This window comes from Eleginops maclovinus, chromosome 13, assembly GCF_036324505.1.
Source record: "Eleginops maclovinus isolate JMC-PN-2008 ecotype Puerto Natales chromosome 13, JC_Emac_rtc_rv5, whole genome shotgun sequence".
NCBI classification, from domain to species: domain Eukaryota; kingdom Metazoa; phylum Chordata; class Actinopteri; order Perciformes; family Eleginopidae; genus Eleginops; species Eleginops maclovinus.
Window position 1 is genome coordinate 11,686,082 of NC_086361.1, and position 24,790 is coordinate 11,710,871.

The 24,790-nt window shown below is 38.1% G+C and overlaps 4 protein-coding genes across 6 annotated transcripts; 3 read left to right on the forward strand and 1 right to left on the reverse strand.

Moving 5' to 3' along the window:
* Nucleotides 1–259: 259 nt before the first annotated feature.
* Nucleotides 260–3,030, forward strand: exosc7 (exosome component 7). Its single transcript, XM_063900041.1, has 8 exons — nucleotides 260–400; nucleotides 556–657; nucleotides 984–1,078; nucleotides 1,706–1,871; nucleotides 2,200–2,270; nucleotides 2,408–2,531; nucleotides 2,612–2,767; nucleotides 2,865–3,030. Exons 1-8 carry the CDS (start codon nucleotides 344–346, stop codon nucleotides 2,967–2,969), a joined length of 876 nt encoding a protein of 291 aa, XP_063756111.1. The 5' UTR covers nucleotides 260–343; the 3' UTR covers nucleotides 2,970–3,030.
* Nucleotides 3,031–3,985: 955 nt separating this feature from the next.
* On the forward strand, nucleotides 3,986–6,665 carry LOC134875460 (tetranectin-like). Its single transcript, XM_063900044.1, has 3 exons — nucleotides 3,986–4,147; nucleotides 4,377–4,484; nucleotides 5,316–6,665. The coding sequence occupies exons 1-3, from the start codon at nucleotides 4,051–4,053 to the stop codon at nucleotides 5,720–5,722; spliced, it is 612 nt and encodes a 203-aa protein (XP_063756114.1). The 5' UTR covers nucleotides 3,986–4,050; the 3' UTR covers nucleotides 5,723–6,665.
* Nucleotides 6,666–7,059: 394 nt separating this feature from the next.
* On the reverse strand, nucleotides 7,060–19,577 carry cdcp1b (CUB domain containing protein 1b). The gene is made up of 13 exons (XM_063899746.1): nucleotides 19,375–19,577; nucleotides 17,166–17,390; nucleotides 16,276–16,617; nucleotides 15,080–15,292; nucleotides 14,317–14,658; nucleotides 13,433–13,630; nucleotides 12,623–12,979; nucleotides 11,397–11,756; nucleotides 10,541–10,738; nucleotides 9,953–10,308; nucleotides 8,946–9,300; nucleotides 8,773–8,854; nucleotides 7,060–8,179 (listed from the first exon to the last, which is right to left on the reverse strand). Exons 1-13 carry the CDS (start codon nucleotides 19,436–19,438, stop codon nucleotides 7,672–7,674), a joined length of 3,600 nt encoding a protein of 1,199 aa, XP_063755816.1. The 5' UTR covers nucleotides 19,439–19,577; the 3' UTR covers nucleotides 7,060–7,671.
* Nucleotides 17,326–24,789, forward strand: LOC134875461 (LIM domain-containing protein 1-like). 3 transcript variants are annotated; one of them, XM_063900046.1, is made up of 9 exons: nucleotides 17,326–17,366; nucleotides 22,091–22,363; nucleotides 22,712–22,813; nucleotides 23,079–23,146; nucleotides 23,287–23,349; nucleotides 23,768–23,898; nucleotides 24,062–24,113; nucleotides 24,226–24,289; nucleotides 24,686–24,789. In XM_063900046.1, exons 2-9 carry the CDS (start codon nucleotides 22,330–22,332, stop codon nucleotides 24,688–24,690), a joined length of 519 nt encoding a protein of 172 aa, XP_063756116.1. In that variant the 5' UTR covers nucleotides 17,326–17,366; nucleotides 22,091–22,329; the 3' UTR covers nucleotides 24,691–24,789. The 3 variants fall into 3 exon arrangements, with proteins under 3 accessions (XP_063756116.1, XP_063756115.1, XP_063756117.1); XM_063900045.1 differs by lacking the exon at nucleotides 24,686–24,789 and having other exon boundaries at nucleotides 24,226–24,675; XM_063900047.1 differs by lacking the exons at nucleotides 22,091–22,363; nucleotides 24,686–24,789 and having other exon boundaries at nucleotides 17,337–17,366; nucleotides 24,226–24,675.
* Nucleotide 24,790: the final 1 nt, after the last annotated feature.

Below are 24,790 nucleotides of genomic sequence, written 5' to 3' on the forward strand. Positions count from 1 at the left end.
AATATTTATGGGGAACACTTTTTTATTGTTTCGATTTATGTCTCTTATTTTATGTCTCTAATTTGTGCATGTTCGTCGTTGTTCTTTTTATCCCTATCATGTGATTAAGACATATATTTCTATATTTTATTATTCACATTTTATTGTATGTATTTAATGTATTTCGATAACTGTACAACATTTTAAATTAAACTATTTTTAATGTATGTATTGTCTGCAAGATCTTATGTTATTATGTTATTTAAAGTGTGTTCAGTTGTTTAAAAAAATCGAACTGCGTCATCTTTTGATGACGTAACAGAAAAGCGACCGACAAACACATGCTAGCAGTGTTTTTCACATAATGGCAACAGTACAAGTTAGCGAGGCTGAAAAAGTGTATATCCTTCATGGAATACGGGTAAGTTTTAGCATCTATACTTTAAATCCTGTTAACCTCAAAAAATCGAAACATGCCATTACGTGATGTGTGCTCTGCAGCTGTAGAAACTGTATCGTTAGCTCACTAGCTGTTGACCATTGAGTATATCAAGTAATGTGGATTATTTTATTCAGGATGACTTGCGAGTGGACGGAAGAGGCTGCGAGGACTACAGACACATGGAAATAGAGACGGATGTGGTGTCCAACACAGACGGCTCCGCCAAAGTCACACTGGTAATTTCTAATCATATTTATTAATCATATTTATATTTCCAGCAGAACTCCTCCATCGTTGTCCATTTTCTGTTAGTGCTCTCAAATATGTGTTATCTCTTATTGTTCAACACTTCATACTGTATATAATTAGTTATAGCTGGGTGAGATATTTCTTATTTTTACTTGCTAACTTAACTGTAAGGTACCCAAGCCAGAAAACATGTGTTGGATTGGCTGGAGAGAAGTAGCGTCTCATCCAGGAGATATTGTCCTCTTTTCTCAGTAAGGTTGACTCACTGATTACTAACTCATTTCTAATAAGTCCTGTTCTGTCTCTCTTTCAGGGGGACACAGCGGTTCTAGTTGGGGTTAAAGCTGACATTGGAAAACCAAGGCCCATGGTGCCAAATGAAGGCTACGTGGAGTTCTTTGTTGACTGGTAGGTTGGGTGCATGTTGTCATGAGTAAGACTTTGGCTTGTCAGAAACTGAGGTTTGGTCTTAAAGATTTGGCCTCCAAACCAATCAGTTATTACAGAGATTCTAATTACAACCTTTTAAGAGGCATTAAAGTGTTTTATATCATAGTAGTACATATAATGATGTACTAATGTTTCAGGAAAATCACGTGTGCCTATAATAAAATTCCCATCTGAAATCACTCCCTATTTATTTTATAGTGCACTCTATGTTATTATTGCCCACAATTTAAAGAAAGGTAGTGTCCCCATTGCATTAACAGTGAAAACATTTTACCACAGAGGCAAACATGTTATATTTACCAACAGGAATTGACAAAAGAGGCACATCTTTTCTTTGTAATATGTTAACAGTTTTTGGGAATTTGTATATGCACATCCTGCCACCAGGGGGTGGTGTTGAAACATCTATTCATAAATCTCTTACACATCAAAAAACATTACTAAAGAAATTATGATCATGTTCATAACAAAAAGTTTGCAGAAAGGTAGTGTGTTTGGCAGTTTTCACTTTTCAAGTAAAAATCGATCATCTCACACCATTCTATTAGCTTGTTTATTGTCTTGTATTCATCTTCCTATCTCTAGCTCAGCCAATGCAACCCCTGAGTTTGAGGGCAGAGGAGGCGAGGAGCTAGGCACAGAGCTGAGTAACACTCTCTACAAAGTCTTCAACAACAAACACAGCATGGACCTGAAGAGCCTGTGTATCAGTGCAGGAGAGCACTGCTGGGTCCTCTATGTGGATGTTCTTGTGAGTTGTAGTGTTTGATAAGGTCTTACAATATCCCAAATGGCAAAGCAGCATTAAACCTCAAAATGGTTTTCTTCAACATATTTTCCAGCTTCACTTCGATTTCAATGCCTATTTGTATGACACAATATGATGGATAATTCTTGCATGTAAAATACTGCTTGATAAACCATGCAGAGCAGCTGTTCTTTCCTTCTCAGTGGAGAAATATATCAAAATTGCACATTTTACCACAGAACAGTTTATTTGTCTATTTGTATGTATGTGTGTATATTTAGCCCCTATGATCTTCTCTAAGGTAAAATCTCACACTCGCATGTTCCCACAGCTCCTGCAGTGTGATGGAAACCTGTACGATGCCATCTCGGTAGCAATCAAGGCAGCTCTCTTTAACACAAAGTAAGAAACATATTTTACTGTGGTTTGTAAGGGTCTTTATGATCAAAATGAAAAATAATATGAAGTATTACAGCTGTTGTCAGTCTCATTCTTATTCAGTTAAGTGAAAACTTGTCCTCTGATTACCTTACTGACAGAATTCCCAGAGTGCACATATCAGCCGACGAAGAAGGAGGGAAGGAAATTGAGCTGTCAGATGACCCTTATGATTGCGTGAGACTCAACGTAGAAAACGTTCCTTGCATAGTGACGTTGTGCAAGGTGAGCCTCCCTGCTGGTACTTAAAATTAAAGACCATCATCAGACAAACGGTGACCTTGACATTGGCTGTTTTCCTGCAGGTGGGCCACAGGCATGTGGTGGATGCGACTCTGCAGGAGAAGGCCTGTTCCGTGGCCAGCCTGATAATATCTGTCACACACAAGGGCACGATCACCTGCACGAGGAAGGTGGGCGGAGGCAGCCTGGATCCGGAGAGCATCTTTGAAATGACAGAGGTGAGTGTGGCCCTCCTTTTTCAACTCTTCCAGGTTCTGAATATGTTTATGTTTGAGTGAAGATGTGTGGTAGAAATAGACTTTATTTTGTCTGCAGGCAGGTAAACGTGTCGGGAAGGCCCTCCATGCTCCGCTCATGAAGCTGCTGCAGCAGGAGGAGAGTTTGGGCAAAGCACGACAGAAAGTTGGCTTCCTTGGTTAACACCATTTACATTTTATGTGCATGTATACAGATTTTTCTAATAAAACTTCCTTTCTACTGCCTTTTGTCTTTGTTCTTCTAATACCTTTTATATTGTATTGCTGTTTTAACAACCCTAAAAAAGTAGGATCTGGTGTAAAAGTCCTGTTAAGATGCATTTAATTATACATTTAAAAAAAGTATGCGAACGAAATTACAGAAGGATGTTTGGTAAAGAATCAAAGATGACCGTCAAACTCTCCAAATAAGTATCCAGTCTCTCTGTGTCCTTCTGTTTCTGCCACGTGTCGACTCTTTCAGAAGGGCCAGATGTGATTCTGGACCATTTCCACTCTTCCCTCATACTGTTGTCGGTTGTGTGTGCTGGCTGAGAGCAGAAATATCCAAAACAATCCCCTATTTATGGATAGAGCTCCTGCTGCAGATTTGAAACAATAAAATGTATACAGAGAATAGTTCATAAAGCTATACACAACTTGAAATATGCTTTAAACCTGCACAAACATAAAGAGCTGCATCAGAGACTTCGCAGGTTATGGTGAGTGACTTTTTTTATTTCAGTGCCTCACTGCTGCCAAATAAACCAGGAAATAGGATTGTTCCAAATGAGGCCATACCTTAACACTTCCAAAACACCTTTTGGCCAAAAGAGCTGTATTCCATCCTTTTTATTTCAGGTTTAAACTACTCTTTAAAGCCAAGCAATACACTAACCAGGTTTAAGCGTTTATGCAACACATGAGTCAGGATTTGTTTACTTCTTTTATATATACTTTGATGAAAGCTGGATGAAAGCTGCACAGTGTCTTTCCAATGCCTGCCAGCCTCCACCTGCTTTCCAGGCACGGTTCTGGTTTGTATTGGCTTTCTTTTTGAAGCATCTGGAGCCGAATGAGACGTATGCACGCCATCCTTTAAGGCTCCTGAGGTCAGTTTGTTATTGCTGCAAATGGCTGTTATGGTCTTCAGTAATTTTCCCTGTTTGGAGAGAAGAGAGGGAGGGTGTGAGAAAGAGGAGAGAGAGGAGGTGGATAAATTCTAAGCATCCACTTTGGAGCAGCGTCATTTAACAGGTCCCATCATGGAGTCCAAAGGAGTGTGTTTGGTGCTGGGAGTACTACTGCTGGTGAACTGCTCCTTGCAGCAGAGTTCAACAAGGAAGAAGCCAGTAAAAAAAGGTATTTCCTTTATATGTAATTTCTATGGACAATGAAGTACACTGAATCTGAATCTAGACAGAAACCCAAATAGTACACAATCTGCCAGAATGAAAAACTATATGAAGTGTTTAAGATCACTTAATATTAATACATTGCATGTTCCATGTATAACCATGTGCTCAAATGTCCTGGAAACAAGGAATAATTTAAAAACAAACTCCTGACATGAGTGATCTTGTGTTTTTAGTGTTATCAGACACAGCAAAGGATTCTGTCATTGAAGATCTGCAGAAACAGATCAATGACATTGTCCAAGAGCTCAACTTACTGAAGGAACACCAAGCCCTGCAGACAGGTAACAGCTTTTTCTTTACTGAAGATTGTCACCTTTTTTTTTTTTTTTTTCAAAATTCCATAACTTTACTTGATTTGTGCTTGCATTGCATTTTCCTAAATTATGTTTAATGATTTTACTTTGGGAAGCTTGGGGCCAGGTGACAGGGGCCCAACATTATGGTTCAGATTAAAAGAGTTAGACTTTGGGTTTGTCATGCTTAAGTCCTTTCACCAGTAAACTCCTTACAACTGAAGACATGCAATTCTGTAGCTGAGACTTCTTTATGATCACTATTATTTCAAGAGCTTGGTGTGCAGATTTATTGATATATTGTTCATGACATGAGCTTTATTGTTCAGTGCACTGAATATGATCTGAAGGAGTTAACAGTAGGGTATGCTTCTCCTAAAAATAAATTCAGATGGGATACATGTGTAGCCTTTGGATCTGGAAAGTATAATACATCTCTGTTCACGACACAGAATTGCATCCAGTTGTTCCTGCCGTCCAAATATCTAAAGTACAGAAATAAACTACACTTTCATATGTTGCTCTTCATTTGAAGATATTGTAATCATATCACAGGACTAGGACTTTTATTAATCTTCTTATGAAAGGATATCTGTATAGTGTACGACTGAAAAAAAATGGTTATCCTGAATCACAGTTTGGCTATATTTAAGTCAACGGAAAGATCGAAATGCTGTTTCTCACAGTCCCGATGTATTAAATAAAAAATATACAATATATATAAAACTAAAAATATGTTTAGATACATTATTATATATACATACACATACACACACACACTGATTATAACTGTCTGCTTCCATTTGTTTTTTTCCTCAGTCTGTTTGAAAGGGGTGAAGATCCACAACAAGTGTTTCTTGGCTGACAAAGTGAGAAAGAGCTACCACACAGCCAGTGAAGACTGCAACGCCCTGGGCGGGGTCCTCGGTATGCCCACTTCCAGCGATGACAACGACAAGCTCACAGACTACATCCACCAGATTATCGGCCCAGAGGAGCAGGTCTGGCTTGGCCTCAACGACATGGTAACCGAGGGCCGCTGGGTGGACCAGACCGGCTCCAGCATCACATACAAAAACTGGGACACGTCCAACCATCGGTCCCCTCAGCCAGACGGCGGACAGTCCCACAACTGTGCCGTTCTGTCTGGGACATCCCGTGGGAAGTGGTTTGACGAGAACTGTCGTGAGGAGAAGCCCTCTGTCTGCCAGTTCAACATTGTTTGATTGCATGTATCTCACCTTAAGCTGCACATAGTTATAGCTACTTTCAGTAGACCTACTCTTGCTGCAATGACACTCTGCCTGCTATTTCTAAAGGGGTTCAAACCATTGGTTCTCAGCTGGTTTTGCATTAGTAACAGATTGTGATTTATAGGACTACCCTATCTTGATCTACTCACAGTCAACCTATATTTTGTTTGTCAGTTCATCATTTTATATGCTGAATTAATAAATGTAAAGAAACTTATCATCACATTCTTGTAAAAACAAGATCGAGGTGGGTGTTTTTGCGTTATTCTTTAAGTTGAGCCATTCAGTTTTACCGATCTGTGGATTAATCGACACAATGGTAGTGTAAGTGGCACTTTAAATGTCTTTAGGCCAGGACAGCCATTCTTATTTAGAAGTTGCATTCAGGTGCATAAGACATACAGTACAGGGTTGTTGTTTTTGAAAAAGGTCTGGTGATGTATAATTTGCAGCATTCCTTGTGGTTTCCATAAAACCAGGAAGAAATAGTAAGCAAGATATTTTGGGACATAATCTCCTCCAAAGGACTAAATCATTTGGAAGAATTTAAAACTCCTCCTCTTAAGAAAAACAAGATTATGTTTTATCATTTCATAACATATCTCTTTGATGTTCATAATTGAAAATGACAGTACTCTGCAATATAAGCTGTATAGGTGCTGGCACCGTTCACAAATGTGGAAACTAGTTTGAATTTTGTATTGCTTTTTTATTATTATCCCTGGTTGAGAACCTCTGCTTTAAACCATTTCCCATTATTGTATTTCAACGACATGATTCACATGAAGTCATTAAAAGTCATATTGCATTAACATTTAAAAATCTTTAACCGCATTTCTTTGAGGGATTATTTTAGTTTGCATTCTTGTAGCCAGATGTAACTTGAAAAATACCATCAATAAACAAATCAAATCCATTAATCTACTGTCATTTCTTTAAAAAAAAAATAAACAAGGAGTTTATCAATCCTCTCATTTAACTCCCAGCATGACAGTGTATCTTCAAACTAAAATATAAAAGACGGTTTCCAAAGTCAAAAACTCCAAATGAAAGACAAGAAATGCGGGATTTGTTAAATTGAACAACTGCAGCTGCAAGAAATATGGTGCAACTATGTTATCCTGGCTTCCTCATTTGTTGTTTCCAGTAAGACACACTCCCTCCTACACTTCACTGTTTTTGTTGGCCAGAGTTCCTGTGGTTTAAATGGTTTTCCACACCCAGAATGCAAAAGCTGACAGTCTCAGCTTGAAAAGGGAAAGTGTGATGGCAGCCATTACCTTAAGAAGTAAACAGTTTCCACCCCAGACCATTTTTCTAGAATTTATTGAAAAAAGAAGTTACATTATATTTACAGGTACAGAAAATCTCTTTAGAAGTCAAGTAAACAATATAAAAACACTATTAAAACAAAGACCAGAGGTGCATTTGTCACTGTCCCTGCTCCTGAATCCATGCCACAAAGGCAGGAATTTAATAAAACTTAACAAATCAAACATTAAAAATGAATAGTTCCTCATTTTTTCTATCTTACTGAAAGTTGGATGAGAAGTGACATTTTGACCCCTATTATCTATGACAGAGGTTCTTCCACCTACCAACACCTCTAAAGCTCACTGATTATAACGTTATATCTTATTTGTTTAATCCATTTAAATCAGTAAGAGCTTTAGAGGTACTTTTATATAAGGTAATATTCACTGGGCAGATTTGAAAATGGAAGTGATTTTCTTGTTCAGATTTCTTAAAAGAAGAGGCTTCGACTCTTGAGGAGATATTCATTACATTCAGACGCTCATCGATCTCAGATTCCATGAGAGTGATAGAGGCACAGAGTTCACATCAGTACAGGCTAGAGATACTCTGCAATCTAAGGAGGACTCAGTAACAGCGGTCCGGCATGCAGCTACAGTCCTGACGCACTACAAGGAGTCCTCTGTTATAATGGGGGGCTGTGAATCCATGTCGACACCAGAGAGCCGGATCATGTTTATATCTCCTGTGCTCTTGAATGTGTACAATTCATTGTCCACCATCCTGCGATCCTCGAAGCCGATGCTGTCCTGCCGGTTAATGGGAGTGCGTGGACGGGCCGGGAGGAAGGACTGAGATGGGTCCAGGAACGTATTGAACTGATCCATCTCAGGCTCGTGGTCCGGCTCTTTAATCACAGGCAGCTGTGCATCAGTGGGACCGGTGAATGTCTTGTAGGTGTCCACCGGCCCCCCATTGTAGTGGTCCTGCATGCTGTCCGCGTAGCTGACGTCGCCCAGCAGGTGGCCGTACACCATCGTCTCATCTATGGAGTCGTAGACGTGGGATTCGTTATCAGACCGGGTTTTGGTGAAGTGCCTGTCACCCGGGCGGAAGATGTTCCCTTTGCCCATGTAGATGGACGACTCCATGTTCATTTTGTCCTGTTTCTTTTTCCTGTTTGAAAAGATAAACGCAGACCATAAACAATGAAAAAGAGTCAAGAAACATTGGTGATAACAGACTTACTTTACAGAATATAGACAAAAATGATCAATGCAAACCAAGGAATACAATCAAGTATGAAATTGTAAATAAATGTAGTCAAATGTTTTCAAAAATGAGTCAATAATTAACATTTACAGTTAAAATCTTCTTTGAGGGGTCTTAATAAATGTTTAATTAATCTATTTTGAACTGACTCAGCCAATTAGGAAGTAAACATTTATTTGCTAAAGATAAAATACACAAAACATATTCAATCAGAAACAGGGATTTAATCAACACATCATATTATTCTTAAAAAAATATACCCAGTTGTGGGTTTATCTGCAAAACAAATGTGATTTAACTTTTCTATGCTAAAGTTAACTGCATGAACAACAGTATTCATTTCCAAAGTTATTAGAATACTGATAAAAAGCTTTTACTATTCATTTTGCAATATAAGAGTAAAACAATAGGTTTGCTACATTTATGTTTGGCTTTTATGTTTGAATGGTTTGAAAAAACAGGGGTCCAGAAGATAACAAAGATACAGGTGTACTCACTTTGTGATGAAGCAATAAACAGCCAGCACTACGAGCAACAGCAAAACAGCTCCTACTATCCCGAGGACGATGGCCAAGAGATCTGTAAAAAAAAATAAGATAAAGTCAAATTAAATCCTTTATTTTAGGGAATATTCTTTTGTAAAAGGCCTAAATGTGTCCTGCTTCCTTACTAGATTTCTTCTGCAGAACAATTTTGGTCAATGCACCAAAGTGCCCCTCCTCCGGTACACAGTTGGACATGTTGAGATAGAAACTTTGTGGCACGGTCAGCTTGTCCTCCGCCTGCTCGTCCTCCCTGCGGCTCATCATCTCCTCCTCCGCCCCCAGCATCCTCACCTTGATGGAAGTGTGCCTGTCTTTGCACTTGGGCTGGCTGATGTTGACAAAATGCACATGTGCCTCGTACTGGCTAGGTACCGTCACGATCCAGGCTACAGTGGACATAGGCTTCATACCCTGAGACCAGTTTGGGGTGGCAAGCAGGGTCGGAGACAAATCCTTTGGACTGACTCTGTAAATGATGCTCTCTAAAAAAACAACAGATGGCAGAAACGCTGAGTGTCAGTACTGTATCCACCAGGATCTGTGGTGCAATAGTGCCCCTGTGTGGAACTCTGAAGTAAAAGGAATGTGCTTTATTAATAACACTAGAGAATCACAACATATAGGACAGATTCATCCCTAAGGCCATAAGACTATTAAACACCTGAGCTCTGTGCCCATAAAACATTTTCATCTAGCTATTCATTTATCACATTTTCATATTTCATTTCACTGTCCAATATTTCACATTCTGGTCTTGTATGTCATATTCCATTGTATTTACATAGACATCTTCCTTCACTATTTTTATTTTATTTTTAATTACTTGCACATTTCGCAACACATTTTATTTCTATTCTGTCATTTCTTTCACTATTTTCATATATGTTTTAGTTTCACTGGTTTTATTTTCTATATAAAAATGACATATCACTGGTTTTGGATCGTTGGTCGTACAAGAGCTTCAATCAAAAGATGCCACCTTAGGCTATAGGTACAGTATGTACGTAAATACTGAAAGATTATTGTTATTATGTAGTTGTAAAGAAGAAAAAAACCTTAGCCAATAGGCCGAAAGAAACCCTGCAGATTCATCCACATATACATAAATATTAAAAGTGTATTCATGTTGTACCTGGGATGTCCTGACTGTAGCTGACATTGAGATAATGCCCGCTGGTCTTCTGAAGTCCCGGCTCGTGGCTGTGACGGAAACGTTGCCTTGCACCTGGACTTTCTGGATCATTCCTTGAGAGCAGAAATGTCCAACAGAAAACCCATCGCCCTCTGATATTTGCAGGGAGACAGACTTATTACACTCCTGGCCGGGCAGTGACTGTCGGAGACTTCCTGTGGGCGACTTCAGCTCCACGGTGCTGTCCTGAGTGGCTGCGAGGTGCCAGGTGAAGCTTTGGAGGGGCATGGGTAGACAGGAGTCCAGTTTGGGCACAGTGAGGAGAGTCGTAGGGCAGGAAGTCACATTCTGGCACACTGTTATTGAAACAGAAAGACATAAGAATATTAAGTTTCTGCCTGTCTCCAGTTTTCATGCTAAGCTATGCTAATGTTCTTAAAGCTCTAGCCTTAGCGCTGTTTAAATAAATAGACTTTTACTTCAATATTGCTTTAACAAGGAAACTGTAATAGACAATAACTTAAAACAGGTTTCTACAGTTACAAGATGAACTAAAAAGCATACACATGTCAAATAAAACCATCTTACCAATAACTGTACTGGCAATAAGGTGCACATCGTCATTTGGACAGTCCAGGAAGGAGAGGCTGGCTTTAGTGCCTGCAGCCACGGTTATCTTCTTTTCTACCTTAGAGTTAATGCTCATCTCACAGTAGTGATCAGAACCCACTTTCTCAATCTGCAGGGACACTCCTTTGTGTTTGGTTGGATCCACCACACACAGAACTGAGACAGAAAGACAAAATTAAAAGAAGGTCTTTTAATTGTGAAAATATAGATTTTATATTATTTTGTCAATTTTCTGAACATATTACATGAAGTATTCATATGCAATTCAGAAGAGAAAGAAGTACTCATATGTCACATAAGTATAAGTAGAAATACCATCGTTTAAAATTCTCAACTACATTATAAACTCCTAAATTAAAAAGTTAATGAAGTAAAGGTATGGCAGTAGTATCAGAAACATGTACTCTAGGTATCAAAAGTTAAAGTACATATGATATAAAAGTATGAATTGTGTTTATTATTTATTGTTATAGAAGAATATATTATTTAGTTTAATCACTTGAAGGTACATGTATGTGTTCTATATGTCTTCTACATATATTTATATTCATACATTTTCACCATCTGCATGAAAACATTAACCTGTTTCTCAGGCTGCAGCTACATTTGACTAATAATGGTCTCAAGGAAATCATAACTACTATACATAATAATATATATACTGTACACTGTGTCGTTTGATAAAGGTTCATCTCCTTTTTCTTCTTCTTTGCCTTTTTGTAATACACAAGCACACTTCTCATCACGTTTCTCTGAGTAACATGAGTGCATGCATCGAATAACTCTCAGAGGGTAGGATGTTTAAACAGCCTACCTGGATGTCCACTCCTCATCACAGACACTCTGTAGCTCAGGCTGAGTCCCTCCAGCGTCTGGTTGGTTTTGCAGTTCTTCAGCACCATGTTGAAGTTGCCCTGCTGGTGCTGCGGCTGAGGATCCGTCAGACTCACCTTGGTCACCTGATTGCCCTCTTTCTGGTACATCACCTCCACTTCATTGCTGAGGCACTCTGGAGCTTTGTGATCGTTAAAATGCATCGTGTAGTTGTGCATGCCGGGCACCGTGAAGTCCCATTGCATCTGCTCGTCATCAGGGAAGTCCTGGGGGTAGTTAGCTGTGATGAAGTCTGTCTCTGACACACCTCGTGGAAGGTTGATCTTCACTATGGCCATCACTGCAGAGAAACAAGGAGAGATTAGTGTAACAAAAAAGGCTTTAGGTAAATAAGAACAACATTCCATTTGTTCAATTTAATGGACGATTGCAGTGAAATGACAATAATCGAACATGTCATGAGCAGCTGAAAGTGCTGGTATGTTTACATCTAAACAGGGGTCTTCCGTTTCACTACCTGCAACAGCATAAATGACCGTAGTGCAATATTCCTTTAGGGATACATTTGTCAGCTTCTGTGTGAAATGTCCTTACTAGTCATTTCTTCTCTATTAAGTTTTATATGACGGAAAAAAAGGCTTGATATTTCAGATTTCTATCTTAGTCAAATAAAGATGTTCTATTTTAATACAGTTTTTGTCAATACAAAACTTTTGCCAGTTTACTTTCTTTTTAATGTACATTAATTCCTCCTAGCTTTGTTTTTAACTTAGGTAAGTAAGTTACTCCAATTATAAATGGCAGGCTGTAAGGAATGACTTCCACCAGACTCTTTGATGAGGGATTTGAAAATAAAGATATATTTGTATTCTTCTTAATAATATTATTTCTCCATGTTCCCCTGACTGTGCTCATTGTGTGCTGCCCCTGTAGTCATAATAAGGAACGACAACTGCTGCAATGAACTAAAAACACAAAAACATTTAATATATCTAGTTTCTTATTTTTTGTGATCGAAATTAAAAAGAGATATCTACATTTCTTAAACTACTTTTAAGTTTTGTCTTTCTTGATGCCAACTTGCTGGCAGACTGAATGTCTTGTTACATGATGGATGATGATTGATATGTAGTGAAGTCTTCCATGTGGGGGTGGGATGGACCAAACATTTGGTCCCACATCCAACCAAGAAATCTTCTAACTTACTGCTGGTCTTAGGTCCAACATTGAGTTTGAAGTCAATGGGATCTAGCTTCGTGTCTCCAGGCACCTGCAGAAACATGCGACCCTTATAGCGAGCCAGGACGGTCGTCACAGTTCCTCCTTTGCAGAAGGTACCGATGGTTGCTGGCCCTGTGCGCAGATATATGACAAGAGAGTATGTGTGCCCATCTGGGCAAGTCTCCCCATTGGGAATCTGTCGCATTCCAGGTTCGGGGAAGTCCAGTTGGAAGGCCCGAGTCGAGACAACTTTCAGATCCCAGGTAAAGGTCCGGTTAAAGTCGGGGAACAGAGAAGACTCAGCCTGAACGATGTTTCCAGAACAGGAGGCTTCTGTGCAGTCTGGATTTGTAGAAAAGGGAATATAAAGGAGTGAGTATTGTGCTGACCAGGACTCAAAAAACGGTATTCTTAATAAGTGAAAACAAGAAACTAATCATTGAGTGAAGGAGACACTAAAAATAATCGAATCCAAAATAATATAGTATGTGATGTGAAAGTTTCTCGGAAAGAGCGAAACAAAGTTTAAAATGGAATGGATTTTTAATGTCAAAGTTCCAAAAGCCAACCTAAATCAACCTAAATAAACAAGGAACTTAAGTTGGATGTTGAGGAGAAATTTGAAGAAACCGAACAGGAATTAAGGTCACAGTTCTCTACATCGAAAGTGAACGTGATGGTATGACGGCTCTTCATACTTTGACCTGCATGTTTCCCGGATAACCTTTGTTTTTTTTCTTCATCGCTGCTCGGAAATATACATCGAAAAGTATAAAAACATTTTTACATTCATACCAATTTCTCTGTTGATCTCCACAGTGAATACATCCTGAGGTTGAGGGCAGGTGAACTCTACTGTGGAGTTGACATGATCTCTGAGTTCAAGATGGCTTGGTTTGCATATCTGTTTGGGCTCCTTGTTCACGCACACACTGCAGTCTGGCTCTTTGGTCACCCTGCTGATGGTAATGATGGTGTCAGGATCGGGCACAACAGGACATCATTCTGCCACCTAAAGAAAAACAGAATTATAGCCAAAGATCAAAGAAAATGTCCCATGAAATGGGGTTCACTCAATCCTGTCCCCCTCCGGATGAATTTTCTTGTAAATGTTCTCTATACTAAACTACAGATTAGATCCTCATTTATTTTACAAACTACCATCAAAGTGTTTTTTTAACCAAGCCCAATACAGGGTTTGGGTGGTGGTTGTTTGTATTTTTATGCTTTATTTTGTAATTGTTATTGAGAGCGCATACATTTTTTTACATACATATTTACATGCATGTAACCGTTTTGTGTTCTCTTTCCTCGTATTTTGTCCTCCTTATTTCTTAAACAGTTTGGAGAAAAATGTTACATAGATACAGTACAATTGTTCTTTGCCTGTATTTCCACTGACAAAATCATTACAAAACTCTGCTCACATTAACACTTAATTTTGTTTTGGTATCTAAGAGAAGGTTCACAAATAAATAAACCCCAGAACAAATATTAGGAAATTCAATACACTTAAGCTTTAGTTATCAAACTGTCCCCAAAAAAAGAGGTTCAAATATTTGTGTTATTTTAAAATAATGAGCATTCGTTTTTAAATACCTGTCTTTGATATTTGTATTTAAATGTCTGTTAACAACATATCGTTCTTCATCATGTCAACAAAGTGAGGGAATACTTGCCTCTTGGTGCTGCTTTGACATTGAATGGGCCCAGTTCACCATCTTTAGGAACTTCAACAGTCACAGTCGTTGCTCCGAGCAGATCCAGGCTAGTGACGGCCCCGCTCTTACAGTAGCTCTTAGTGTTGGTCACTCCGTCACTTTTAGTCGTGCTCACTGAGTACTGGTGGCCATCTTCACAATTTTCTGCTACAGATATCACCTTCAATCCACCAGGGAAGTCCAGAGTTAAAACAGTCCTCCCTGGTACAGTAATGTCCCATGTTAAGGATCGTTTAAAATCCTTGAAGGGGTCAGGTTCAACTTCTCCTGCAGCAGGAGTGCAGGAGCTCTGGGTGCACTCTGATGAATAGAAATAATACATTATTAATTTAATATAGTTAAACAGGCATTTCTATTTTTTTTAAATACAGAGCACAGAGTCTAGCTTGCAGGTTAAAGAAACACGCTTATTCCAAATATACATACAGTATAAATAATGAATAATGCTTTTTGATTAAATGCTCAAATATATACAAAATAAATGATTAAATGAATAATTTAACTAAATAAGTAGTCAGTGATTGTGACCTAAATACGTAAATATTTTTATATATTCTTGTTTTTTTCTTCTGTATTTAGAAATGTCAAGGTCATTTTAAAAATATACATAATTTAGTGTGTAATTTTTTGGGATGAAGAACACCTTTTTGAAATGTAAAGTTTAGAAAGACATATCCCAAATTCAGAGCAAATCTTGGCATATAGCCCCAATCTTTCTCACTTATTATTTTCTTCATCTTCACGCTGTACACATCCTGAGGTTTCAGGCAGCTGAACTCCAGCGAGAGATTTTCCAGGTTTGTCAGGGTCTTCTTTGTGGGGTTACAGTCAGGAGTGGAGCCTTCAACAGAGCACACTTCACATTCTGGTTCCACGTCACGGCTGAGCACCACTGTCGTGCTTGAATCCAAAGTTATCACCATTGTACGGCCCTCTAAAGGGGTGACAAGAAGAGTGATAAAGAGAACAGGTTACACCAGGTTACAGATTACTAATACATTATTAATTTTAAATGTATGTTGCACAAATGGAAAAGTTCAACCTTTAGAGAAATAGGCTTATTCACTTCATTGGCAAAAGTAAGATGAGGCGATTGAAACCACTGTTTTACAAAAAAGTATTTGCCAGATTCATTAGCTTAACACAAAAGTCTAAAACACAGGGGCAAACCGCTAGCATGGATCAGTCCAGAGGTAATTACATGAGCCTACCAACACTTCTCTATAGCTCTCTTATTATCACAATTGTTTAATCCTATTTATTTGTTTTGTGCAGATTAAACAAACTAGATATAAATTGCTTCCCCTTGGTTACCGTCTTTAGAGCTAAGCTAGTTCAACCAGCTGGCAGTGGCCAGTAGTGCTAAGTAGAGAGTAGCATTATTCTTCTCCACTACAGCAAATAAGTATCTGTTTCCAAAAATGTTTTTTTTATTTTTATATTCTAGTCAATGTGTCGCCATAAAATGTAGTGTATAATTAAAGCAACAAAGATATATTGTAGTATCACCAGCTGTAGCATTACTACCAAAAACAAGTTCCATGGGAAAAATGATTAAACTCTGGATTAAACTAAACTGAGAATCCTTGAAAATGTGGGTATGACTTTGCTTTATTTATAAACGAGAAGATGGAGAAATTTGTTTTAAAGTTTTAGAAAATGTTCACACAACTCAGACGGAGAGGGAAATATCCAATTATGCTACCTGACATATAGCAGTATGCTATTTGTTATCTGTGTAATGTGCATTTCAATGAAAAATACTATAAATTATACTTATTAAAGGCTATATAATAATGTAGCCTCATTAACATTAAACTAAAGACATTTGATTTTAAGCTGTAAGTTAAGGAAATTAAGCATTGCAGCTCTAAATCAATGTTACTACAGACTCTGTATTAAGACATTTGTTCTTACTCAGCGGTCCAGCGGAGGCCTGGAACACAACAGAGTCGACCTGAGCCTTTGGTTCAACTTGCAGAGACACAAGCGCGGCATTGAGAAGGTCAAAATGAGTCACAGAACCACCTCGACAATACTCAGTCCGGCCCTTGATGTTTGTTTTGGACGTGGTCACCGAATACTGAATTCCATTAGAGCATGGGTGTGCCGCCTCAATCAATCCCTCTCCAAGGATGTCCAGACCCACAACTGTCTTCTCAGGAGCCTTTAGCTCCCAGGTGAAGGTCCTGCTGAACTCTGTGAGGATGGAGGGTTGAGTTTCTACTGTTGGAGGGGAGCAGGTGTCCTTGGTGCACTCTGGAATATAATTAAAGGCAGGAAAATGAGGCACAGATTGGTTTAAAGTTGGGGTAGGCAACGTTTGAGAATTCGGCAAGAGTAAATTAGACTTTGAAAGTATCCAAACTGAAGATCCCATTCTCTCTTTTTACTCCTTTTCTTTTGTTGTCGTAGCATTTGATTTATTGACTGTCTGGGTGTAAAAAGAACTTGTTCTTAAATAAATTGTCTTTCTAGCTTTATAAATGTCATATCTAGTGCCAAGTGCATGTTAATTAATTATATTTTGATGTGTATTAAACAGATTTAAGACATAGGAATTGTATTATCCCCCAAAAATAAGATTTATCAAAAGTCACCATGATGTTAGGGTGGGAGGATGCTAATGTGGGTTTTCAGGTCCTTAACTCAAGGTTGCTGTTGAGAGGATTGACCCTTTAAAAGCTAAATTATTCCACCTGATAACTGACACCCCTACACAACTCTTCATCAGGGGTTTCACATTAAATATTTATTCAAATGTTCAGAGTAAAACTATACGTTGTCCTTTTTAGTAGAAAACTTACCAATGGTCCTAGCAATTGTCACAGTGTAAGCCTGTTCGATGGGCTGGGAGCAGTTGAACAGCAGTTTGACCTCCTCCTCAGGTACCAGAGACAGAGAGGAGTGGCAGGACGTCAGTGTGTCATTCACCCCGCTCACTGTACACACAGCACATTGATCCAGCGACAGTTTGGTGGCAACCGTCACTGTCGAGCCTTTGTCAGGTAGGACTGCTGTCTGTAAGCATTCTGAGGGAACAGAGCAGAGAGGTTCATGCAAACTCTATGAAAATATGATTTACTGTCATCGTAATCTAAAGATGTGATCTGTGATTGGGTTAGGTAAATAATTATAACATATAAGTAATACAAAATGAGTCCTGTCCTATTTAAAATTGCACATCAGATGATTGAAAGTGTGCTAAAACAGAATACTTAATTTGGACTTGAGTCTTTAAATTTTGCACAAACATATTCATTGACATTCAATCTCATAAAATACAAAAATCATATGAGCTGTTTAATTTATAATAATATAATAAAATATGAAAAATATATAATTATGTACAGTTAGTGGATTAACAAAATAACTGTGAAACTATTTTGACAACCAGTGAATCATTAAGTCATTAAAGTAATTTTAACTAGTTAAGCTAGCGGCATGGTTTTTGGTATGGAAGTGTCTGTCAGTGTGTTGACTGCTTTGGTCCGGATTGAGATATCTCAACAACAGTTGGAGGGAATGTCCTGAATTTAATTAATAAATGTGTACAATTTTCGATCAAATAAAAGGTTTAAGGTTCGTGAAAAAGAGTGTTGTTGGTTTTTGTTTTAAGAAACTGGATATATTTTGGCTTTGGACTGTTTGACAGACAGTTATATCCTGATGTCTATTACTCCTTGATATGTTGCCAACACAACGACCAATTAAAAATAAGATTAATACAAATAAATAAAGAAATAGCTTCTATCTGCTATCAAACAAGAATCAGCTGAGTGGACATCATTTTGAGAAGCTTTTCTGCAAACAAGTTAAGATCAATACAACTAATCAGTATTTAGGCTATAAAAGGACAAAACTGTACACAAACACTTGAGCAAACAGACTGGTATCAGGCACACCTATCCCCATGATGTTTAGTGCCAGACCAAAGCAAATGTATTGACTTCACATTAATGTGAGTCACCCAAACGCTGGGTAAGGAAAGAAACTCAAGGTGGCCCATTTATAAAAAGTAACTGCTATTTTTGTGATATTTGACTATTAAAAATGGTGGCAAATGCAAACTTCTCCCTTTAGGAAAATTAGCTTTTACAAACTCAGATGACACCATTAGTTTTTTCTCAAATGTGATACACCAGCAGATGTAAAGCTATACTGCAGCTGTAGTTTCACTGGCAATCTCTTACTGTTTTTTAAAGCTAACGTGCAGTTAGCTCACACATAAAAAGAAACAAAGAATTTACCATTTGAACTTGCAAGGACTTGAAAGCTACACAGAGCAACACTGCAGCACTGTTTCTTCTGACAGTAAACATTGGCTGGGTCAAGGGTTCAAATAGTCATATTTAGTGGAAAAAGGTAAAGTTCATATGATCATTTGCACAACAACTAAAGAAGAGAACAAATCCCCCATTCCGCTTATGACATTTTCCCTATAATATGAACTAAGTTAGCGGGATGGGGAAAACACTGAGTTTAGGTCTAACAAAAACTATGATAAACACATGCCAGATTGATAGCTAAGCAGCAGATTGCAGGTCAATCATTGATGAAGTCATGATGAATTCATGCCCCCAGGAAGTTCCATAAATGCCTCATAAACCTTTTGAAAATGGAGGTCCATAAGTGACACACAAACTGTGTGTGTGCTGCAGGCTCTCATCTCCACTGCAAAACAAGTAAATCATATAACGCTAACGTAATGTCTGCTATTATCTCTTAATGTATTGACCAAGAGCTTTTAACACGGCTCCTTTTATCCATAGAGCTTTCCATGACTACTTCTCTGCTTGAGGTTTCGCCTGAGTGCTTTCTCCCACAATAGACAGCATACACTCATCTCATTTGTATGTTTGACCCAATTGGCACAAACTTGAAATCAAGACACAATGTTTGTTTTAACCGTTTCTTTTAAAAATAAATAAAAGCAATGGCGTTTACAGTTAAACAGGTTAACAAAGCTTCACTAAAAACCAAAAGCACATATGTTTCTTGCTAAGTGTATCCCACCTGATGAGTCGAAGACCGTCAAAAACAAAAGTCCCAGGAGCGCGCAGGTCGCACAAAGCCGCATTTTCACAAACAAATTAGGATTTGCCTGTTGTTGGAAACGGAAGAACAATTTGAAAAATGTAATATTTAAGGTGCTGTTCCACTCTCAAATACACGGTTGCATTATCATTCATGTAGCAGCGACATAGACGTCGTTGACAGCCACTTCCTGCTCTGCATTACCTGTGCGTAGGAGGGCGTGGACCTCAGGCACGTTACAGTTACCTGCCCAAACTTGATGGGTGAGGAGGATCTGGCCCTGCCGTTGTACCCTTGAGCCAAGACACTGCAAATAAAAACGGTTAACACTTCTGGGTCCTAATGTGACTCCGTTCACTATGTGGCACAATGGATGCCCTATTTATAAAGAGCCAAACATGCCAGGGATAGTTGGCATCGTGCGGTGTTTCCCCAAAATGTGGAGGCAGAGCAAGGGTGTGGAAACTAGAGCTCAAAATAGAGGATATGCTTTAATAACCCCAAATCAATACTACTTCCTGTAATACGCGCTAATAGTATTATATGAATAAACAGCAGGACTTAAGTAAAGATGTCGTCATAGGTGTGGATGAGCAATGTGTTTACATTTAAAAGACAGGTTGTGTCTGGTTAGTTGCATTTTTTTCCCATAGTGAAATAATAACGAAAATGTCATTTAGTGTGAATGATTGTTGTCAGATAGTATGTCTATATTGTGAATAATACTCCCATGTCACAGAGGCTTTCCTCGTGCCTCCACATGCCTTATCATGACGCAGACATTCCTGCACAGAAACAAACATAGCTACCTGAGGGCAAGACCACTTGCAAACACACTTTGTTATGCAGTTTTATAAGCTTAAGCTATTTATCATTAAATACATTTGAATGTCAAATGTCTGAAACTGATCCTCTGACTCCTTATTCCACCTGAAGCTGAATTTCAACAGGATCATTTTCTTCTTTAATCAAAAACCTTAAATCACTCAACATAGTTTACAGATGGAGTAAAAATGGTATACTAAAGAAAGAAAGTACTCATTCTTTCTGTTTTTTTGTAAGGACATGTGGATCCCCCCCTCCCCACCCCCAATCACACACGTTTACACTCAAACACAAACCACTCCAAGCTTTTTGTTAAACTAGTTTGACAGAGTGCAGAGTGGGCGGTGTGGTAAACTTAAACAGCTTCAGTGGGCCTGAACAAGAGGCCTCAGTGAGGAATCAGCAGCTGTCACACATTTCCCCTCCACTGTTACTGTAGCAAACCCAGGAGAGCAAAACATGTGCTGTGGGGAGTTTCATGGCTAAAGTTTCTTTATTAAATAATATAATTGACAATGTTGATGCCGTGTATGGAGATGTTCAATAGGTTGCACAATTTTTCAAATGGTGTTATGAATACTTGTTTATTGTTGATGATATTCCAAGATAGTGAAATGCTTGGTCAGTTGTTGAAAGTCAGAGTCAAATTTTTTTTTTCTTAAATCATTTTTCCTCCTACTTCCAGGTGTTTTATTTTCTCAATTATTGGCATGTGTAGAAAAACAGAACATACATGGGAGGAAAAAACATGGGAAAAGTAATGTTAAGAGTCATTAAATTATAACTGAATGCAGCTAACCAAATCATTTAGTTACAATTAGTTTTTATCTCTTGGCTCAAATAATAGCATTTGTTTTCAACTGTTATTTGGGCAGGCCTGGTTTTAGGTCATAGGATGTAAAATGCCTGAACAGTCCACATGAGGGCAGTAACACAAGATATATATTAGCAGCATCAAGTTTTAATGTCTGAAAGTTTATAGACTAAAGGCTGAAGAGGTTTCAGGGCTCCGGTTCAAAATGTGTCTCATGGATAGACAGATTGCTGAGTCTAAACTAAAACATAGGGACTCATTGCTCAGGGGTATTCCCACACCCATTGGCACACTGAAATAATAATGATGTGGAAACCTACATGTTGGACCGCCCAGGCATGGAATACTTTTAGTCTAGAGTTGCATGTATGCTATGTGATGTAATCTAAACCTGTATTCCTAGTTAACATAACGTTTTACTATCTACACATTACATTGACTTTGCTTTGACCTCTTATGGGGGGATTGCTGACTAAACTACCTGCGTGTATAAAGTCATTAAACCAAGCTCCAACTCCATCAGTTACAACAAAGCTGCATTTCATTTAATGAATCAATTATATTAATTAAACTATATAATATATATTAATGCAACACTCACAGGAAAAGTTATTGTTAAGAAAAGGGCCTTTTGATACTGAATACATGAAATAAGGAATATTTTAATTGCAGTGCTTTGACAATCATTCAACGTACTTAAAGGATATGAATACATCTGGGGTGTGTGGTGGAAAATAAAAATGTTTAGGTACATGCATTAAGTATTTTGTATTTGCTACTTTATTCTATTACTGCACAACATTATATGACAATAACTTTGAACATTCGGATTAATAACACAAAACATTATCTACAAATAGATTATGATGTAATATTATAGATATACATAAAACTATTTTGAACCCTAGCAGGGAAACTAGCCAGCGGAATATTAGCTTAATATACTTAATACTTAATATAGCTCCACATTTACCAGAAAGTGATATACACAATACTCCATCAATAAATATTATCCAATGACATCATTTATAAATAAAGATTATGTATCTCTTGCAGAGCTCTAACATGTGAGAAAAGATACCCGTTGGCCTCGTCTGTTGGCCCCCTCTCAGCCACCACGAAGGAGTCAGAGGGTGTGAGGAAGTCTCTTTGAGAGCAAAAGCACTGAATGCAACACCCATGATCCCCGATAGCAGCTCCCCTTACAGCTGTCTGCCTCGCACATAAAATTAGACCCCAGACAGTTGTAACGTAGCCTCCAGCAGGCAGAGACAACTGGAGAAATACTCTAGAGGATGGAACCAAGTTTTGGTCCCAGTCTTTACTTTGGTAAGAATTTAACATTCTACATATTTTCTGGATATATTTATTTTTGGTTCAACCAGATTTTTAATGTTGACTTACTACTAAAATTTCCACTTTTATTCTCAAAATGCTGAAAGGATTCTTTCTCCTCCCTTTGGTTTATTTTGATCCTATGAGTTGCACTCATACTAAAATTGCTACCTAGTTTTGACATTAGAACTCTATTCCCAACTTGTTGACTATATTGTAGACATTTTGACCTTGTTCCTAAAGTGCAAACCAGACAAAAAAAGGTGCTTGTGGGTTGCCTATACTCCTCGGTAGGGTTCACAGTAACCTGTTTTTTGTGTCTCTTCTTTGTTGTGTGTTCAGGAAGCTGTACAGGCTGCAGTAAAGCGGTATACGGTGAAGGGAGAGCCTGTCGTGCGATGGGATGTTTATTCCACGACACTTGTTTCACCTGCAGCGTTTGCAGTGAGTCATCTTGATGTGAGGGTGACGTTTGGGTTTAAATGACTTAAATCCCTTGTGAACAGGAAATTAAATATCATGTTTTCTTTATAGCTTTAAATATTAAGTCAAATTTAAAAAAATGCAACTTTGTGTATTTTTTTTTTTTTAATCAAAAACTTGTTTGTGGCTGAAATCACAATTTAGAATTTCAGTTTGAGTTTCATAATGCAAATATAGCATTATGAAAATATTTCACGTTGTGTCTTGTCCCTTGTTTCATATTTAGGTGAAAAGCTCACAGGAAAGCCATTTTATACAGTCTCAGGAAGAATTTACTGCGAAGAAGATTTTAAGGTAAGAACCGCCCTTATTTATAGCTTCCATTTATATGGATTAAAATGTTACACAAACAAGATCGATTTAGATTTTTCACAAAAAAATATTAGCAATCAACCAGATACTTAACAAGGAAATTGTTTTGTTATCTAATGTAGTACTCAGGCGTTCATCCATCCTCAGGAGTGTGTAACAGCTGTGGGTGTTTATTAATGGACATGGTGAGTATGTATTACTTTACAGTGTTTTATACTATATGCAGTGCATGATCTCGTCGGTGGTGGAAAAAGTTATCAGATCTCTTAAATGAAACTGCCACAGCGTAACATACAAAATTCCTGTATTCAAAATGTTACTAAAATAAAAAACCAAACATATTAACACAAAAACTATTCATTATGCAGAATGGCCTTGCAGTAATATTCTGAATAGATCAGTAATATAAGTTACATAAATGTATTGTAGACATTTGAATTGTGGTAGAGTAAAAGTACAAAATAGCAGAAAGAATCAGAAAGAAAAGAAAAGTACAAGAGCCTTAAAATTGCACATAAGTGGGCCTACAGTATTTGAGAAAAGGCACTTTACAACTTTCCATCAGCTCTCACATTATGTAAAGAGCTTGTTTTGCATTGTCAGGTCTTGCAGGCTCGTGGGAAGTCCTACCATCCGTCCTGCTTTTGCTGTGTGGTCTGCAGACAGAGCCTGGAGGGTCAGCAGTTCACTGTGGACGCAGAGAGCAGAGTGTACTGTGTCAGCGACTACCACAAGTGAGTTTCTTATACAGAACAACAATGGGCCATGCCTTACATTCACACTCCAGACAAAAGATGAAACCAAATCGTGCCAGACAGACAACAGATGACTCACACCCAGAGCGCCTTCACTTCTGAGTTTCTGTGGCCTTTTAAGGAGACTTCTTTATGGTTTCAGGCTCAAAGCTCCTCTATGTGCTGCATGCAGAGAGCCGATAGTGCCAACTGAGGTGAGATGAATGCACTGTTAAATTAAGAGGAGACACCACAGGTGTAAAGGGTAAAACACTGATATCACCATAAAACTTGAACAAATTTCCCCTTCTTTTTCTATTGTTTCAGGGGTCTACAGAGTCTATTCGAGTGGTATCATTTGACAGAAATTACCACCCAGAGTGTTACAGTGGTGAAGTAAACCCAATTTGAAGGCTGGTGAAGGTTGACATGCTTGTATCGTTTTGTTTTTTTTCTTGCATTTTTGTTTTGTAAATGTAAAACTAAGAATACAACATTTAAGCTAATGAATGTGTAGCATTTTGAACAATTTCCTCTATGCAATAAAGTCACTCCAAGTTTAAACAATGTCCTGAGTTTTTTGTTTGCTCTTAGTTTCTTGTTTTAGTAGTCAGTATGAAAACAGCAGATTAAAAAATGTTTTACTGTATTTTGGTTAGACACCCTAGACAGGAACTAAAGATGAAAAAAAGCCTTTTGGATAAATATCACATTTTTAAAAAACTGAACTAAACCAATGATTAACACTATCATTAATATGCAATATAACGTTTGTTCTTAATTGCAGGATGACCTAAAAGGGACAATCAAACCGAATAAGTCAATGACATACCTTAACAGTATGCACCTTCTCAGTCTGGTCCAGCGGCGACACCATGTGGTCATACTCGGT

What these genes read in the sequence shown, in the direction of transcription:
- exosc7 (XM_063900041.1), top strand. Translation starts at nt 344, where the DNA reads ATGGCAACAGTACAAGTTAGCGAGGCTGAAAAAGTGTATATCCTTCAT. An exon ending in GTGGAGTTCTTTGTTGACTG is followed by an intron (nt 1,079 to 1,705) that starts GTAGGTTGGGTG and finishes TCCTATCTCTAG; the next exon opens with CTCAGCCAATGCAACCCCTG. An exon ending in TCCTCTATGTGGATGTTCTT is followed by an intron (nt 1,872 to 2,199) that starts GTGAGTTGTAGT and finishes ATGTTCCCACAG; the next exon opens with CTCCTGCAGTGTGATGGAAA.
- LOC134875460 (XM_063900044.1), top strand. Translation starts at nt 4,051, where the DNA reads ATGGAGTCCAAAGGAGTGTGTTTGGTGCTGGGAGTACTACTGCTGGTG. An exon ending in GAAGAAGCCAGTAAAAAAAG is followed by an intron (nt 4,148 to 4,376) that starts GTATTTCCTTTA and finishes TTGTGTTTTTAG; the next exon opens with TGTTATCAGACACAGCAAAG. An exon ending in ACACCAAGCCCTGCAGACAG is followed by an intron (nt 4,485 to 5,315) that starts GTAACAGCTTTT and finishes TTTTTTCCTCAG; the next exon opens with TCTGTTTGAAAGGGGTGAAG.
- cdcp1b (XM_063899746.1), bottom strand. Translation starts at nt 19,438, where the DNA reads ATGCGGCTTTGTGCGACCTGCGCGCTCCTGGGACTTTTGTTTTTGACG. An exon ending in GACGGTCTTCGACTCATCAG is followed by an intron (nt 17,391 to 19,374) that starts GTGGGATACACT and finishes CTGTTCCCTCAG; the next exon opens with AATGCTTACAGACAGCAGTC. An exon ending in GATGAGGAGTGGACATCCAG is followed by an intron (nt 10,739 to 11,396) that starts GTAGGCTGTTTA and finishes TTTCTGTCTCAG; the next exon opens with TTCTGTGTGTGGTGGATCCA.
- LOC134875461 (XM_063900045.1), top strand. Translation starts at nt 22,330, where the DNA reads ATGGAACCAAGTTTTGGTCCCAGTCTTTACTTTG. An exon ending in TGGTCCCAGTCTTTACTTTG is followed by an intron (nt 22,364 to 22,711) that starts GTAAGAATTTAA and finishes TTGTGTGTTCAG; the next exon opens with GAAGCTGTACAGGCTGCAGT. An exon ending in TGTGTCAGCGACTACCACAA is followed by an intron (nt 23,899 to 24,061) that starts GTGAGTTTCTTA and finishes TTATGGTTTCAG; the next exon opens with GCTCAAAGCTCCTCTATGTG.